Source organism: Synchiropus splendidus, chromosome 7, assembly GCF_027744825.2.
Source record: "Synchiropus splendidus isolate RoL2022-P1 chromosome 7, RoL_Sspl_1.0, whole genome shotgun sequence".
NCBI classification, from domain to species: domain Eukaryota; kingdom Metazoa; phylum Chordata; class Actinopteri; order Syngnathiformes; family Callionymidae; genus Synchiropus; species Synchiropus splendidus.
The window spans coordinates 22075295-22093893 of NC_071340.1; the positions used below are offsets into that span (position 1 = coordinate 22075295).

The 18599-nt window shown below is 42.8% G+C and overlaps 1 protein-coding gene across 3 annotated transcripts in view; it reads right to left on the minus strand.

Moving 5' to 3' along the window:
• Positions 1-18130, minus strand: part of LOC128762258 (probable E3 ubiquitin-protein ligase HECTD4) — a 32316-nt gene extending 14186 nt beyond the window's left edge. The window contains exons 1-39 of one of the 3 annotated variants that reach the window (XM_053870366.1): positions 17491-18130; positions 14483-15030; positions 12713-12802; positions 12342-12469; positions 11722-11830; positions 11302-11440; positions 10755-10925; positions 10489-10681; positions 10209-10373; positions 9439-9552; positions 9233-9373; positions 8916-9151; positions 8698-8840; positions 8412-8482; positions 8240-8345; positions 8012-8132; positions 7811-7933; positions 6957-7081; positions 6120-6273; positions 5929-6029; positions 5646-5844; positions 5459-5578; positions 5283-5387; positions 5046-5209; positions 4729-4974; positions 4252-4444; positions 4041-4145; positions 3883-3971; positions 3641-3813; positions 2963-3098; positions 2756-2903; positions 2508-2674; positions 2164-2310; positions 1900-2084; positions 1674-1827; positions 1325-1605; positions 1053-1239; positions 622-703; positions 344-546 (exon numbers count right to left, since the gene is read on the minus strand). In XM_053870366.1, coding sequence (XP_053726341.1) covers positions 344-546; positions 622-703; positions 1053-1239; positions 1325-1605; positions 1674-1827; positions 1900-2084; positions 2164-2310; positions 2508-2674; positions 2756-2903; positions 2963-3098; positions 3641-3813; positions 3883-3971; positions 4041-4145; positions 4252-4444; positions 4729-4974; positions 5046-5209; positions 5283-5387; positions 5459-5578; positions 5646-5844; positions 5929-6029; positions 6120-6273; positions 6957-7081; positions 7811-7933; positions 8012-8132; positions 8240-8345; positions 8412-8482; positions 8698-8840; positions 8916-9151; positions 9233-9373; positions 9439-9552; positions 10209-10373; positions 10489-10681; positions 10755-10925; positions 11302-11440; positions 11722-11830; positions 12342-12469; positions 12713-12802; positions 14483-15030; positions 17491-17637 — 6209 coding nt within the window. In that variant the 5' untranslated portion in view covers positions 17638-18130. Of the gene's footprint in view, positions 1-343; positions 547-621; positions 704-1052; positions 1240-1324; positions 1606-1673; positions 1828-1899; positions 2085-2163; positions 2311-2507; positions 2675-2755; positions 2904-2962; positions 3099-3640; positions 3814-3882; positions 3972-4040; positions 4146-4251; positions 4445-4728; positions 4975-5045; positions 5210-5282; positions 5388-5458; positions 5579-5645; positions 5845-5928; positions 6030-6119; positions 6274-6956; positions 7082-7804; positions 7934-8011; positions 8133-8239; positions 8346-8411; positions 8483-8697; positions 8841-8915; positions 9152-9232; positions 9374-9438; positions 9553-10208; positions 10374-10488; positions 10682-10754; positions 10926-11301; positions 11441-11721; positions 11831-12341; positions 12470-12712; positions 12803-14482; positions 15031-17490 lie in introns of all 3 variants that reach the window. The other 2 variants (XM_053870365.1, XM_053870364.1) reach the window with 2 other exon arrangements.
• Positions 18131-18599: the final 469 nt, after the last annotated feature.

Consider the following 18599-nt stretch of genomic DNA (forward strand, 5'->3'; position numbering starts at 1 on the left):
TGCAGGATGTGTTATGAATTTGTGAATACAGGACTTGCAAAAAAGAAACATTCCACTACAATGGGCTCTATGCTGCAAGGAAATGTACATTTTGAAATCCTGCTCAAACTGATTCCATTATCGAGGCTTATCTGATTTCAATGATGTGAGGACACCGCTTCTTCAATACCCTTCATCAATTCAAAAGCAAGCTACCTTTGCACCTAATGTATCATATTTTGTACTTTGGGACTGCTTATTCAAGTTAGTACGGATCAAAATTGATTTTCATTTTCACCAACAAAACATCACAGTTGTGACGACGCCTGTCAAAACATCATGCGAGGAATGGATGCATATTGACCTGGCTAGCTCAGCGTTCCTGTCCCGGCAGACAGCACTTTGGGCGGTTTTCTTCTTGTCTCCGGTGGTGACCCCTCCAGCAGACTCCTGGGTCACGGTCTCCACGGGTGGACCAACGCTTACAATCAGGCCAGATTGAGCCCATTTGTTGGCTTTTCTCAGGGCCGCAGCAGCTTCTTCCGTCACCACTTCGCAACATCCATTCTGGAGAATAAACAAAACTCTCATGTAATTACATACATACTGTTCCTTTCAACTTAGCTCTTTGAGAAGGCTTACTTTGGTCATGTCTCGGTCCATTTTGACAACCTTTTCCATGTTCGCACCGGTGCCAAGACGGAAGGGCCTTCCTTCTGAGCTGCTGTATTTTAAAGTGGTGAAGAAAAATGAACACATAAGAGAAGATCAGCTTCCACTGTCAATTAAATTGAGCCACTGACAACTTTGTCAAACACCAAATAAGCACAGACTTGGCCTGTATTTTGACAGGCACTCCACTTCGAGCATGTGTAGGTGTGATTTCTGTCCAACATTGGAGATGCAGCACCAAATAATGTTTGGGTGGATTTCAACAGCATCTTCTCACATACACATTCATGCTAGCCACGTGTAATGCCTCATGTCATCCACTGCTCTCACGTTGTCACAGAATTAGCGACTCGGGCGGTATTGTATTTAGCAAACAATGGAGCTTATGTTAGATTTCCAACCTGAGTAGCGGCTGAAGGACCTCATGAGGAGACTGATCTTCCCGCTTGTGGATAAAGATTGAAAGCTTCCCATCCACTGCTTCTCCCTCCTCCCCAACATCATCAGACTTTAAGGCTCCTTTGGAACTGGCTCTGGAAAGACTGGTGTCTGGTTCAGAGGAACTGGGAGATAGCAAAGTCTGGCAACCTAAAGATAAAAAAATAGATATGTATATCATTGAGAGCAAAAATGTGTTGTATAAGCAAAGTGCTTATTGATTCTTGTAACAGACCTGGAACCACATAGTCAGCCAGCTTGGCGAGCAACAAGGCAGCAATGCGTGAGGCAGGGTCATTAGAATCTTGCTGGTCAGAATCTAGCGTGTTCATGGAGTAGCTCCACGAGGGCAGAGCCACATTGCCGCAATCCTCCACGCTCATGAGAGGCAGGGCTGCTCTGCAGAGCTGGAGGATGATGAGAACAAGCTTAGGCGAAGGTCTCTGGTCGAGCAGCAGAGATAAGAGCTTGGAAACACAAGCCGGCTGGCTCAGGATCGCTTTTCCGATGTGACTCCTGGAATAAAAGAAAAACTCTTGAAAACAATATCAACACCTTTTCAACATTTAAATGACATCACTCACCTGGAAAGGTCATTTAGCAGACTGAGCACATCTTGTAAGGCATCATTTCCAGCTGCCTGATTTCCACAACACTCTGTTGCTCTGGCAAGATGATTGGTCAGCAGACTGGACACCTGTCGTGCTAAACCAGAATGCACTGCATCCGTAGACCCACCTTCAGAAGCATAATTAACATCAATGAACAACAACACTTGCGTTATCTGCTTCAGTATAAACTATAGCTGACCTTCGACCTTCTCCCACTCAATACATCGGTTGGCCAGCACCTGAAATGCTGCCCAGGCCATTGTTGCCACCTTTTGCTTTTTCGTCTGCTTCTCATTAGAGCTGCACTCTCTCTGGCCACTCAAGCTACAGAGACTATCCATGAGCTGGACCAGTCCACTTCGAACGAGACACTGCTCTTCACTCCTGAAGACAGACAAACACAGTCATGGTCAATAAATAATGTGAGTTATACACCATCATAGAGTAAAATGAACCATCTAACCTGGTGTAGGGGATTGTGCATAACAACCCAATACTGTTGGCACAAGCTATTGGGTAGCGTGCGCAAAGAGACACCACAGAAGTCATTGTCTCACCGAAGGCCTCTTGGACCTGCTCAACCATCCCACCACAGGTCAGTTCTTCAATTCTGAGGAGACAAGAGCGAGCAGAAACCATTAATAATTGACAGTTAGTATATATATGGAGACTTTTTAGGGATGCCAGTGAAGTTGATAAGATTAAAGCATCAGTGGGGAGACTGTTTTTTTTGTCTTATGAATTTCTTCACGAGACAGTGTGAGTAAAAGTTGAAAATAAAAACAGCAACAGTGTGAAGGAACTGACCTCGGGCCTCCTTGTAGCACCATAGTGACTGGTCCCACCAGGTGTGTGACCCCGCCCACTCTGACAGCAGCAGTGAGCAACTCCCTCATGTGAACAAGGGCCTGCTTCCTTGTGCTGCCACGTCTCCATCGTGTCTGTGCAGCAGAGAGGAAACTGCTGCTGGAAACCTAAAGAATTATGTCATGGAATAAAGTGAATCACCAGATTTCATGTAAGTTTACGACGTGCATGTTAAGAGATGAGCATACAGCCTGATCAGGTGTGGTGCCGATAAAGGCGAAGAGTTGTCCCAGCAGCACGCTGTAGGTCGGCTTGTCGCGGCTGTCCTCCACAGCCAAAGATTGCAGGAGGGAAAAGGAGCTGCTGCGGTGACTGGTGGGATGGTGTCGCCTCCTGCTGAGGGGAAGCAAACTGTAGAATCCAACTGCATTATTTATTCAATCAAACAAACATACCTTTGAGGGGCATGCGTAAACTCCAAGTCTTGGTTGGCGATCATTTCCAAGTCAGAGGGCGCTGACATGCTGCGCAGGAAAGCTGGCTGTTTCACCGAAGGGATTGTCGTTTTGGAATCTGATACAGACTTAGAAGCTGAAAAAAAATTCCAACTGCTTATCAAACAGATCCTGAAATCAAAATTATAGCGATGCAGTGGCGGGCCGTGCATTTCACACCTAGGCCTTAAGTGATGTCCTTCCATATCCCCTTCTTAAAAAAAAAAAAAAAAAAAAACATAACACAGCCAATCAAGAAGTGATATAGAAACAGAGAGGAACGTTTTTGTCATTTCATATGGCCATGCAGAATGCGTAACTCGGAGTTCTGCAAGCAACGACATTCAGTCATTGTATGATGGCTCTTTCGGGATTTTTCCGTGAATAGCACAGCGAAAATCGTCACGTTTAAGACCACCTCCACAATGTGTTATGTGTAATACGTTTGTTTCGATGTTTCCACTTTGTTTTAATACGTATCAGAAAGGCTATTTTCCCTATGTATATATATACTATATATAGGAAAAATAAATAAAAAATGAAAATAACTTTTTGCCAAAAATATACTCATGAGTTCTGGTTATGTAAGGCCTCGCCCTGACAGCCCACCACTGTAGCGATGATGAGTTCAGGCCGCACCTGGTCCCGGTGTTCCTGCGGGTGTGGCAGTCAGACTTCTGCAATGTGGAGCGATGGTCACATGAAGCAGCAGCTCAGTGCGGTTCATCAAACTCTTGACCAGCGCCTTTGTTTTAGCCAGCGGCGCTGCACTTCTGAGGTGCAATGTGTTCACTTCGTGAAAAAACCTTTCCCTGTTGGTAAAGACATAAAGCGTTGACACCAACTCGACTGTATCACTCAATAAAATGGGATTCACTTACCTCAAGCCAAGGACTACGTTCTCTAAATCGTTGAAATCAAGAGGAACCTCCTTTAATGAACAGAGCAGCTCCAGCTCCTTAATTTTATTCTGTAGGAGAATAGAAAATACAAGTTAGTGCAAGATTGTGGATGACAGTAGCAGTCAAAGAAAACACACCTCAAAGAAGTGGTAGTCATGGAAGAAGGGCGTGTTGTTGTCCAGCTTGCCCTGCTGGGCTTCCTCCACTTCATTCTGCCACTTCTGTTCCAGCTCAGCTACACTCTGAGCACGACAAAGACGTAAAATTGAACACAGGATCAAAGCTCTGTTGGTTTCCTTTATCTTATAGACCCATTGAAGAGCAAGCCACGTCAAGAGAGACGTTTACCTGTAGCTGGCGTTGCATTGCATTAATCTTTTTGAAAGTCTCAGCCATGATCTTACAGACAAGATCATACTCCTCAGCGTGATCCTCTCGATATTGGTAGTTGACAAGCGACTGAAGAGCGTCCACCAAGCTGAGATGTTTAATGACGCATGAGACTATCACTTCCTCCATGACGTCCGGCCTTATCATCTCTCTGCAAATACCAGAAAGGAGTAGAATTGCATTATCTGAGCTGGCAGGAAGAACAGTCCTTCTTTTGAAATGTAAATAAATCAGAGCAATTGGGTTCTGATCTGAATATGCAGACACAAGAGAGTTTGGGGACTTTCAGGATATTTCAGATATTAAATGTCATTTAACTACCCAAACAGCATAAAGAAACTTCAGTAAAGCATATTTTATTTATTAAAAAATAATTAGTTTTATATATTATATTTATATAATATTTTAAGTTCATTGTAACCGTTGCATCCTTACTTTATACTGGGACGGAACTGTGGCCGAGCTCTGCCTGAAACCTCGCGTAGTCGTCCCATGATTCCAGGTGGAAGACGAATCCGGGGCAAGTCAAAGTAGGTTCCTGGCATGAAGCCCGGGGGTGGGATCAGGACATCAGAGGGGTATGTGAACTCTCGATCCTCATCGATGGTCAGGGGAAGAGGTGACGGGCTGGGTGTGAGAGCAGGAGAGATGGCACCGTTGGCTTCCACCTGCCACTGACACCTGTTGAGAATAAAATTATTAACCAGTATATGAACATTGGAATGAACATTAAACAGAACGACCAGTTTCACCTTTGCAGAAGCTTTGAGCAGAGCAGATCATGGCAGGCTTCCTCTTCTCTCGCTACCTCGGGCCCGTTGTAAAGAATACGCAGCATGGAGCAAGCCAGCACAGACAGACCAAGCGCGAGGTCAGCCAGAAAGGGAAGACCCCCGGAAACATCCTCAGATGACTCCTGAAACAAGAAACAATATTGGGTCAATCATAATCCCAACCTCAATATCAGCTGAAAACGCAAGTACCAATACCTGAGCCCTGACTGTGCAAGAGAACCCCCACATGGCTTTGTCAGGGGTGTTGTGTTCTCGTCCACTTCTCATTTCAAAAGAAAAAGTCACGGTGTCTCCTTCAACCTAAAGCACCAACCCAGACAGTTAAACTAAAGTCATCATTCAGCTGTAATTTAAATTAAATTTGTCTTTACCTTAACAAGGTCTTTGGGCCATCCAGTCCCCAACACACTGCGACTGCCGTACCCGAGTGTGTTGCCCCCATACTCAGTCACTTTTCGACTGTTGGTGTTGGGGCCAGCATAGATGACCAACTGAAACAAAGAATAAGTTTAGCTTTATATAGAAATGATCAACCTCTATTTTATTTTTAATCCAGACCTTGTCATAGTCATACTGTGACGAACAGCGGGAATCAAACCGCAGATACAAACACCGGGCTCCGGGAATGTGCACCGTTTCTTTAAATTTGTAATTGTCTCGAACAGGATGCACCGTCTCAACAGTTTTCCCAGCAGCCCATGGGGCAGGAATCTTCAGGCCCGTCAGGAATCCAGGCTCCTCTCGTTCATCCAAGATTCTGGAGTGATAACAAGAACGTCTCTGCTGATTCATGATACCACGCGGCCATAAAGAACATAATTTCAGGAAAGGCTGGTTTTACTTGTCATCAGAAGCACACAACTTTCCCCCTTGATTTGAAGCGCCACTGCTCGCATGTTCCTCAGTGAAGAGTGGAGACTGAGTCTTCAGTAGCAGGGCAGTCTGTAAACCAGCAAAGGAAATGTCACTTTTTCCAATCTTAGCCGTGAGGTTAGGTTTCAGCAAAAAAAAAAAAGTGTGGAACACTCAAACCTGGCTGGTGTAGAGGACCAGCTGAACCAACTGAGGCATGAGAGCATCAGCAAGAGTCAGGGTCTGCAGATTGGGGTGCATCAGTGAGGTGAGCAACACTGGCAACAAGTGTCCCAGCATTGTGGCTTTGGTTATTTGTTCCAGGCCTTTCAACCTGTCATGTCCAAACAGACAAAGGGTTGAACTTGGTCAGGAAAATGATGGATAATTTATGGAAGAGCAGGTCTTTTACAGTCAATCGTGTAGTGGTATATCTTTGTTTATCACTCATAATGACAGCAACATATTAATAAAAAACTTATACATGGATTGAAAAGGGTGGTGTTTGGTAGGTAGGTTTGAACATTTTGACTTGATGTGATAACAATGTACAATGAAATAATGTAATAAATCACCTTTTATGAGACTAGGGAGAAAACTAACAACGCAAAAGCCGAGCCTATTCATTTCTTGACCTCTTCTTTATGTCTCCCATTTGTTTAATAGAAGCACTGTGACGCTACTGCCACCTTCTGTCCGACTGACCTCACTGCACTCTGAATATAATTGTCATTGAAGTTATATATTTTTTGGATTATATTATTCTTCCAACATTGGAGGAATTTGGTTAAAGCAATTTATACAGCCACAGATAAAACAGATGTCATTCTCGTGTTTTCTACACATGGCTTAATTAAGTCAAAATGTATTCCGTCAACATTTTCAATTTAGAGCATTGTTTCTATACCTATTAAGTTGCTACCTAAGCGTGCAAAACAAATATAACCCTGTTGCAGAGAGTGTACAGCGCATGATGCTCACTAAAGCGTGGACGAACCCGATGTGGAAGCAGCTCACCTGTTCTCTCTGTCGGAGATGTCACTGTTAATGAGGGCCGTTGTCACTTGCTGCAGCGTCTCCAGAACCTCATCACATCCAACCAGAATCTTGGTTGCTAGAGACAGGATGCTTGTCTGCAGCTCCTGTGAACCACACAAGGAATAGGCCCACAATTCCGTAACACGGTTTCCAAGAGGGACAAATCAGTGCCATTAAACAGACATGCATTCATAGCTACCACCTTCTATTAGTCTGTAGTTCTTCACATTAGACACACATTAGAGGCCCATTTACGCTCAATGTTACACATGGTTCTGGATGCGAACAGATCCTTCAGTCCGTGCTCTGCGTCATCCATATCTCTCCACGTTTCACCAAAGCTTACCGATACAGACCGTGTTGCTGTTACTACCCGATACATAGCTCTAATGAGACACGAAAAAGAAATGACAAAGCCGGAAATTCTCCATCCTCCAGTCGCGATACATTTAATGGCTTCACCGACCACCATCTTCTACAACGCTGCTTCAGTTTCCTCTTTTGTGCAAGACGTACATTATCAATTCTTCTTTCTCAGTTGCCTTGTTTGTTGTGGAGTTTTGTCATTGTCATCAACTTTTGACTCTGAGCTGCACCCACTGGTGGATATATTGACAAACAGTAATAGCAATGCTAAGATGGCAGCATGCGCTCAGTACTGTAGCATCGTTTGAAACAGACGGGTACAACTGCGTAAATAAAGGGAGCATAAATGGGCCTCAATGACAAGTTTTGGAAAAAAAAGTAAGGAGCTTTTGTGATCTAGAATGGATGACTTCTCACCAAGGGACGAGCACAAGGAAGGGGTATTGAAAGGGGATGTTTACCTGTACCTTCATTGTTTCCCCTTGGAGGGAGCTGTCACTATCGTCGTTGTCGTCTGGACGAACAAGAATGGTGTTACTGAGAAGGTGGTTTTGAACAGCCATGAGGTAACGCAGGCATGGAGACACCACCTGTAAATGAAGAAAAACTCATACGATTAGGAAATTACAAAACAATGAGTCAGCATGGTGCGTTTTGATCGAGCATACTGGCACTGTTGACAGTAGTTTCTGGAAGTCGTCCCGGGCTACAGTCTGACATTTGGTAATGAGGAGGCAGGATTCTCTGACTACAGTCTTCAGGATGCAGTGTAGAAGCTCATCATTCAGCCTGAAAGTACCAGAGACACCTTTGTAAATTATCTGTCACCTAAAAAACATTTCAGAGTTAGAGAGTTTTATTAAGGACAAGCCTTGTGCCGCGTCCAAGAGCCAGACCTGTAATGGTCGTCTTCTTCACTTCCAAATCTATTCTTCTGAAGTTGATCGGCCAAGTTGGTGAGGATGACATCACGCAATTGGGAAAGGCCACTGTTCCTTTCACCTAAGGACCACAAGCATCAGAGCATGGCCTTTAATAGCAAATAAAAGACAAAAAATATATTGTCACCTTCAGTAAGAACAAGCTTGAGAAGTTTGTTGAGTTCAGCTTCCCCCTGATATAATGTGTTCAGACCAGAGCTGTGGAGAAAAAAAGACATTTTCAAGAAACATTTTGTAAATTTGGTAGGCTACATTTTCTAACATTTAAAAAGTGATGGCATTTCAGGGTAACATTGGATTTTAAAAATCAAAATAAGTCTTCTGTCCATGCATTCACTTCACTGCAAAACAGTTTCCTTCAAACATTCTTGACCACAGTAGGAGACACTTGGAGGATTAGAAGTCGAACTCACCTGATAGCGAGGCACACCTCTCTCTGTATCTCTGCTCCAATCTGATCCACTGGAGCCATTAGTAGCTGCCACAGCAAGAGGCCTGACCTGCGCACACTCTCCCTGTTCTGCTCAGACTGAGGATTGAAAAACCTAAACACAACCTGTGACAAAAATAAACGCATCATTTGAACCACACTACTTTGACTTGATCGTGTCAACACACACAGCCAACTGACCTGAAACACGACTAAAATACAGCGTATAATGCAGGTGTCTCCGTTGACCATGGCCTTCTCCATGATGTCACAGATGTTACTGAAGTGGCGTGCCTCAATTGGATGTTGTTTGCCCAGAAGAGCACCCAGAGGCAAACTGTTGCTGCTCGCAGCCAGCAGGTTCAGCTGGTGGATACACATGGCACCCACATGGTGAAGCAGCTGGTTGATCACCTCGCCGGTGGCCATGGCTTGCTCTGCAACAATATAAAATGATCAGAATGAACTGTTTTGGTATGTGGCACAAAGACCGTTGCACCAGGACATGCATGCACCACCTTTGGGTTCTTTGATGATGTGGCTCATTCCAAGCCGATGGCACACGTGATGAAAGGCTTGATTCCCAGGGTTGCACCACTGATCGATGTAGTCACTGGAGCACGTCCAGATCAAGTTGTTCAATGCATCATAACATGCTCCTAAAATGGCAACATGAGAAGCAATGAATGGTGTGAAGTCTTCTGTTTTAGAGAGTTGAGCTCACCTAACCCTGCTACCTGAGCCCCCCTGCCTAAGGAACTGCCAGGAGCATCGATGAGGTCTGCGCGGCTGCTAAACTGGCCATCAACGAGGTTGAACACCAGACTGGAGGCTAAAACTGAAAATCATTTTTAAAACATAAACATTTCAGAATATAAAAGTCTGTCATGTTTTGTATCAACATGTAACATACACACAATGCTAATACTGTACACAAAATCATATAATGAACAAATTCACCCGCTGCATGTTTATTTTTTAACTTTAAAAAACTACTCTTAATGAATCCTTTTTGTCATATTATCTACAGAATCCTTTTCATCATATTATCTACAGAATACATGTAATGTCTGTTTTAGAACAGCATTTTGATGTTTTAAATTTTACTTTCATTATTCACCATGGAATATTTTTCTTTTATGAACATTCTATGTATTTTCAAATAATATATCATCTCCTAATAAATGTTTGCTTTCTATATTCTTTTGTTCATGTTGCAAACTTGCATTTCTAGTCCAATTTGTCAAGTCATTAAATATGATAATTAAATATATTAAATTGGAGCTGAAAGTAGTCAAAAACAAAGTATTTCAGGTTAGAAAAAGGATGGTAAAACATTTGCATTAAGAATGAAACAGATGAAGGACTATTTACACCCTAAAAGATATCTTGAAGATTCATCATCGAGTATGCATTTACAAGTCATTTGACACCATGACAAACAACAATTCAACCATCTTATTGGTAAACTGTAAAAGTGTGGGCATTCCTCACTTTTGAGAGAGGACAAGCTGCTTGTGCTTCCAAACAGTGACCGTGTGGCAGAACTGCCTGACACACCAGGAGGTGACACCAGCATCACCAGGTAAGTGCCGCACACATACATTGGGGTCTTTCTCAGGGTCTTCAGTGGGAGGCCACAGCTTGTGTTAACCGCTGCTGTGGAAGGACAGCGATAAAACATTGTTGCATGTGAGTGTATATATATCCATATAGACATACTCATTAACAATTAATGCCAGCATAAAGAAGTAGAAGAGTGATAAAGGCTTACCAGACTGTTCTTCTTTCACAGTGTTTGTGATTGCAGATCCAGTGAGAGCGGCCAGTGTGGCAGAATGGGAGGCCCGGAAGCGTGACATTCGACTTAAGAGGAGCTCATTCAAACACTTGGAAGACTCGCCTTCCTTACGAGTAAGAATAACCCTCTCCTGCAAGATGTCTGCCACGCACAACCCAGTCTGGGTCTGAAATATGGATGCATGTACTCAGAATTGAAAAACACAAGGTAAGGTTTGTGGTAGTTTGTGTACTACTCACCAGTAGGTGAAAGACATCCATGAAGACCGAGTGTCCCTTCTGTGTTTTTTCATTGAGACTGGCTGGAGACCAGACCCAATACAAGTATGTTCCATCTGAGCAGAGGTGCAGCGTGGTCATGCTGCTGCCCACCGGGAAATGATGGGATGGCATAGGGACAATCTGGCACACCTGGAATGTGGAGGGGTGGACTTAACCAAAAGATACAAACTTGCGAGTTCTCAGATCATGAAAGCGGAAAATTGAATACCAAGTTCTCATTTCCCATTAGAATGTATGTAAAAGCAGAGGTATTTTGAGCCCATAAGAAGACATTTTGGTGGCAAGTAAGATTTATATTGAATATATTTCTCAAGCAAACATAAAAAATTGCTTATGAGTACTAAAACTCTCTTCTATGTGTCCCAAAATGGAGGTCAAATCTAATTTCAAGTGGCTCATTTTTTATGTTTCATTTAGGCAGGGCCGAAAGATTATGCACGTCATGTTGCATTCGGATTTGTCCCTTCACGTCCCCTAGGCATATAAGATCAGGAATGAAATCTACCTGAAGGGTAAAGGGGTCAATGACCTGGCACAGCTGATGAGGTTTGGCATCAAATGAAGATGGACGGTGGAGCAGGCGACCACTGCTGAAGACCACCCAGCCAGGCTCCAACTCTTCATTTCTACAGTAAACAAACCCCCTGCACAGACACAGAATATTAATTTCTTTCTGCGAGGCTGTTTTCTGTTATTAGTCACAGGCCTGGAACTGGAGCATTGTACAAACACTTCGGAGGGATGTGAATTTCAGAGCCATTCGGCAGAGATCATTGTACGCCAAGCACTTGACCACAAAAACAGCAGCGCCATACCATTTCCTTAACATGAATGATAAGATATATATTTAGCCTTCCAGCTCTCCTCTCGGACTATTTTTTGCCTTCTGCAGATAAAGACCAAGGCGTAGGGGGGCTCATGTTACCTCAGCGTCCCATGCAAGCCAGAGCCCAGTTTGCTGAGTCCCCTCCCAGATGAGTTGGTTGTGTACAGATAGAGTCCGTCTGTGGCTAGGCATCGCCCGAGGTCAGTGTCTGTAGGACAAACAGCATCCACACAAAGACAAATTGATCTGAAGAAACTAGAACAAATTAAGTGAGACAATAAAAAAGCAAAGGAGTTCTTTAATTGAACAAGGTTTGTCGATACATTTAACAGCAACTTGTTCCATCGCCGTGTGTCCTTTTTCAGGTTGTGTCACTCTGTTGGGTCAGCTAATCAATAACTGCATTATGAGTCATCACTCCCCCGCTTTTTACCCTAATCAACTCACAGTCAAACCTTGTGTTTTCTGGCACCGAATCATGCAGCACAAGGAGTGACACATAACGCAGCGTGGGCCGTTTAAATGCTCCAAAATAAAATATTTTTCACAAATAAATTTTAACAGTTTCTGTTGATGTGCTCTACTATGTGACATTCAATCACTGAAGAGGAAAAAAAACACAACCGGGCCTCTTTAGTCAGCTATAAATAATATCCATATTTTTTCTTTATTCCTTTATTTAAACTGAATAAAAGCATCAATTGCAGGTGACTGCTGACCTTTGCTTTCAGCTCCTCCAGTAGAATTATCAGGAGTTGGTAGCATGTCCTCAAACCCCCAAGAAACACTGTGCTTTCCCCCAAGGAGACAAGAGGAAGAGCCAGGGCCTCCTTCCAGCAGGAGAAGCCTGGAAGGGAAATAGAAGGATAAAAATACTCAAGTGACAATTAGGAGATGACATAGCAGACAGGTAACATGACATGATGACAGAGAGTTCACTTTGTGTCCCAAAGATAATGGCATGGATCCTGCGACTATTTCGATCAGTGGGTTTGAACCACCACTGTACAATCCTTGATTAATTCACTTTGGATTAAAGAAGCCTCAAAATTGCATGTAGCAGCGTAGATGATCCAACTAGTGTCCTCACCTGTACAAGACATCTGACACAGGCAGCTGTCCCAGATCAGACTGTTTCTGCAGCAGATGGACTGTGTGGATAAAGGTCTTCAGAGATCCTCTGGAACAAAGTACGTTTATGGAAAAAAATTTAGTCAGACTGGATTTTGAAAATATATGCCTCCATTGGCGAGCAATGGGCTTACACAAGGTATCTTATTGATTGGTATTTCACTTTTTTCTGCATATAGACATAAGGATTGCTCCCATTTTCTAGTGTAATGTCATAATTCTGATTTCTTGTGTAATATCAAGAGATATTACAATCAAGGTATTATAATTGTATTACCGCTTTAACCTAAAAATTAGGCAGGTTTATTGACTGTCAAATTGGCAAAAATCAGTCCATTAAAATATCTTGAAAGGGAAATGGACATGGGCACCTTAAATCAAAAATCACGAAAACAGTCAGAGACAGTTACCCTATCTACCCTACCATACCATACCAAGGTTGCATTTTGGATTTAAAGGTCAACAATCTAAGGCTTTATGAATACATATTGATTTAAAAATATATATTTAAGGCCTATTACAAGGATACACAAAATAGCTCATTCATTACACATGAAAAATGTAGACACAAATAATTACAAATCAGTTTCAAAGCTGGAAAAAAGTTTTCTGTGGTACAACAGAGCAATAAAAATATATATTGATAATTACTTTTGAAATTTCAAATATATTGCATTACTTCTAACGTTCACTAAAATTAGTAGAGCAGTAGTGAATGTCTACAACTCAAGGACCTTTTAAGTGGTTGAACGAGAGCTCAAGAGTCCTGCTTTTGACAAGCACGGTTGTCACTTGCAGAAGTCAAGGGATGAAGAGAAAAAGGTCATTCAACAATGGTGACGCAAAAAGTTAAATGTTAGATGAATAATGTCACTAACACTGAAGATATTTTATTGATTAATGCTTAAAAAAACTTTAACAATTGACAAGGCATATTGAACACATTCAGTCCCATAATCAAACATGACGTCTGAGTGTATGTAATGTCATATCATTCTGGTGAGCAAAGTTCAGTAGAACATCCAATCAGAAGAATACAGCATAAGCAGTTCCATGTCTGTAAAAGCCTTGGTCTTAAGTAAACTCTGCTGCAATAAAACATTTCACCTTTCCAGCATTATACTTCTAAGTACATTTACGAGACACCCACAAATGGTACTTGAAGGTAAACCTATGCTTCAAACTTTCTGTATGTCTGGTCAGATACTGCGCAGTTGAAAAGAGCACCTAAGGCTTAATCGCTGACACTTTGACTTGACTGTTGGAGGACCTTTTGTCCATGCTCTAATTCGACTGATGAAAATAAGATTTGGTATGAGTAATTAGGGCATCGCAGTGGTGCAATGGTTAGCACATCTGCCTCTCAGCAAGAAGGTTCTGGACATTTCTGGGTGGAGTTTGAACGTTCTCCACTAGGTTAACTGGACACTCTAAAATAGGTGTGTGTGAATGTTGTGTGCACTCTGCGATGGACTGCGACCTGTCCTGGGTGTATTCCTGCTTCTCGCTCAATGAAAGCTGGGATCGGCTCCAGCACTCCCTGCAACCCTGGACAGGACTGAGCAGTGGTTAACTGAAGATGAATGTGGAAGTAATTAGATGAGTTCCCCTTCTGTATGAAATGGGATAGTTATAAAACAGAATAACCTGGAATTCTTTAGGAACCTCAAAGCACTACAACCAATTGTTAAATACAAAACTGAATGTAGAGTAAAACCATTAAATGTACCTTGCACAAGCCAGCGCCACCAGTGCAGCAGCAGCATTTTCTCTCTGTCTGGGCGAATGGAGAATCTGCGTTGGAGCTCGCCCATCCGCTTGGACCGACTCCTGATCTTCCAGCCAGGAGCAGAGCAGCCCCTCCAGGCCATTCAGGCAATCGGCCGGCTCTTTGCTGAGGCTAAGCGGCTGACAGTCCCGGAGGCAAGCCAGCAGAACTTCTGCTGTAACTCCACAGAGTGCCGGGTCACTGCGAGTCTGAGACTGTAAAAGCGGGAAGACGAGCAGCAGGCCTACACGGGAGGTAAAAGGAGCCTGCTCCGGTTGCTGAAGCAGACCTTGTCTTTTGAGCAAGGCCAAGGTCTCCTCATCAGCTCCTCCGGTTCCTTCTCGATCCTGCTGGTCCTCCAGTGCCAGCTGCCGCTGTGCCCCCCAAAGGCCACGAAGCGCATTCAGTCGATATTCCAGTAGGCGGGCGTATGCATTGCTCTGATTTCCACAAACAGCGCGCAGACGCTCCGCTAGCTCCACTGGGTTTTTCGTCTCAAATGTTAGAATCTGGAATAAATAACACAGAGATGAAACTGGAGACAAAACAAAGCCTAGTCGGGCATCCACGTGATACCTAAACATAATATAAATTATATTTAAACTACTGAGTCATCAACTATTGCTGCTTCAACGTTGATTACAGAAAAGACATATTGTATGATCAGTCAACTACTTGAAACGCATAGTAAGCCATAGAGTAGGTGTTCACATATGGAACAGTCATTTAGTAAAGCTTTTTCTGTTGCTGATGAGGCTGCTTAGTGACATTAAAGTCTCATAAGGCATGTGGGAAATAAGAATTCAATCCGTCTCCCACTACCTCGTGTGGGTTAAGCTGGGACAGAAAGACTTTTTTCAGCTCGTTCAACATCACAACAGCCTCCTGTCAGCTACACTTAAGCCGCTGCTTTAGAGGACCACACCAAAGACAGGTTGCTTTAAAGGGAAAAACAGTGCGAAGCATTTTGAAAGGGGTTATGAGAAATGAAACAATGTGCTTCATGGGCACTTAGGAAGGAACTGATATTGATTATACCGTGTTCCCCATGTAGTACAGACTAGGAAAAGATCTATCATACCATTTAGCAAGCACCATTTGTATTGATTAAATTTCAGTCACTCTGCTAACATTACAGCAACACTCCTTAGCCGGACTGTCTGCCTTCTGCAAGTCATTGGTACAGACGGAAATCCAGAGATTATCATATCACAGCACAGAGCAATGGAATCTGAATTATGATTGTCATTTGTCATTTAATATGAAGTATTATGAAGTATTATTATTCATAAAATGAAGGAGGATTTTGCAACAGACTACTGGATCACAAGGTTTGGACTGTCGATCTCCATCTATGATGAAGCACACACATTGCATTGGTTCTTTATTCAGTTCATTTTGTTGTTGTTTTTATGCATAGCAGGGATGAAAATATTTTTTTCAATGATACAACAATTTACACCAGCACTCATTTTGACTCCGAGGGAAGGCTAAATGTACAAAAACCTGAAGTTGTCGAGTAAAAGACAATAAACTGTGCTAATAGCGTGGGATTTAAATACTAGGTGAACGCTTTACCTTCAAATGTCAGCACGAATCAATTGACTGTTCAACCGCATTTCCTTTTGTAAGAGGCTATTAGGCAAGACTCAATCTCTCGAGACAAACATGTCTTAATACTAAATGTTAAGTCATTATTTACTTGCAAATATAACTCTGAAAGGCTGCTATATTGAGGAGCTAAATGAAGTTTGGGAAACACTGAAGTACTAAAATATAAAGTTAGGGTACAGGGGATCAAATTTTGTAAGCATAAAAACACAGGAAAAACATTAAGGATGTTTTCATTTGGAAAATTCATGTTTCCTTACTGCTACTAAGGTAGACAGTCTGACAAATTCAGAGCATGATATCAAGGCTTTAAATCAGTGATCACAGTTCCTGATCATTAATCATCATTGAAAAAAGGCAAAAAATATGTCTCACCAGACCAAAATGAACCACAATCATCAAGTTTCTTAAGATCAGACTGTTATTTCAGACATAAGCATGTTAACATTAGGAACTCTATATAAATGCAGGAAGTGCATATTGGAACTCTTAATCTTAGATAATAACCACTTTTATCTGATTTAGGATTTTTGGCTGCTGTTTACTCAAAACAAATCGTACATTTGACAGCAATGTTTTCAGAAGGGTTGCCAGTTAATACCAAGGCATAATCACTTTACCCAGTGGTATGACATCCCTCAAGCTTAAGCAGTGTCCTTTATCAAATTAAAAAAAATATATTTCTATGGGCAAGTTATACACCACAGACAAGACGGAGCCCAAGTTCCATGTGCCTCTCAGTCAAATGAAAACAGGCACAATAACAATTGAATTTATTTATAGGTAATTAGGCGACTTCATCATCGGATGTTTATGGATTTATCTACAATGAATGTCACCGTGTCATGTGTATTACTAGGAACCATGAAGAGATGAAGATGAAAGGAGTTTGGAATAAATATTTACACACTTAAATCAACTGACTATTGATGTAAGACTGACATGACACAACAATCAGACATGGAAAGTGGTGGATAAGTTCAGATTAAATAGCCTTTGTCCAACCCACAGTGGGGAAATTCATCTGCCCCAGCACCAACCATTAAAGGCATTTACAAACATAAATGGTTTTGCAGGACTGTCAGTATTGAAGCAGTAGTCGAATTTTTGGTTGATGTTGTATATTTTACGACACACTCCTGTTGTCAGTGTGTTTTCTTGTTGGGTCTGACAAGGCAGGCTAATGGTTGGAGCAGTTTGGTGGGTCAATAAATAAGGAGGGCAGGGAAACTTGCAGACGTTAGCGCTACTGTTATCTCCCTAGGAGTGTTGTTGATGTCAGTCAACAACAAAGCACCATTAGCACAGCTGTTATTCACTTCATAAATAATAAAATCTCAACTTAATATTTCACTCACCTCCTGCTCGGTGTCCCCTTGCTCCGACACTCCAATTTCACTGGGCAGTTCGGCCAGATCTGTGACCCGAATGAGTCCATCGTGGAGGAAAATGGTTTCCTCCTTTACCGAAAGCCACTGGGACGAATCCACGGCCCCGGAGCCCATCGCTCTCTCCTCCGACAGTGATGCCAAAGGGGTCGCACATTAAAAATTCAGTGAGAGGAACGGGAGTAACGCCCCAGCTAGGTTGCTAGTCAGCTACAATAACAACTCCCGATGCTACTGCTTTATGACAATATGTGTGACACCGCAGGCTATGGTGTTATCGCCGGTTCCAGGCAGCAGACTGCAGTCAGCCGGCGAGCAGACAGCGAACGGTCCGCTTCACTCGAGCACGGTATCGCTGGCTGTCTGGCTCGGTTAGCTGCACCGGAGCTAACTCATCAAGCGGCGTCGTTACCGAGCAGGGTGGGCGTGACACAGAAACCGTTATTACCGCAGCTTTCCCGGTGAATCTCTGTCTTGGAAAATGTTCCGTGCCGGTCTTGTGCCCGGTTACGGAGCAAGAGGGCGGAGAAAGCTCCACAGACAGCCCGGGCGCTGTGTCAGGAGCTGCTTGAGATAACGACAGTCCCAGCTGTCAGTGCGAAGCCATGTTTCCAAGGCCATTGAGCGCTCCCAGCATGCACCGCGGCACATAAGCGAGCCTGTCAAAAATTCATGAGTTTATTTTGGTGACGATGGGCACAATTAATAAGTGACAAAAGAGTATTTCTGTTTTTATTGGCCTTAAACAAATGATGTTTCGCAAGATAACGTAGACTATCTAGCTAAAGAGCATTGTTTTAGACATTCATCTCCACGATTAAATCAATATTTCACTAGCGCAATTCGGATTGAAAGGTTGCGTTACAGAAAAGAAAGGTCAAATCTTATCTCCCGGGGCTCCCATTCTGTCAAACAGCTGTTTTCCTCTGATAACAAAACTGTTGTTGCTGGACCTGACAGTTGTCAGAGTTGCATAATTTCCGCTCATAACAAGCAACACATTTATATACAGCAAAGTTTATTAATAAAACACATGTAGCAAGCATTACATGTCATTACATTGATCAAACAATGTTCAT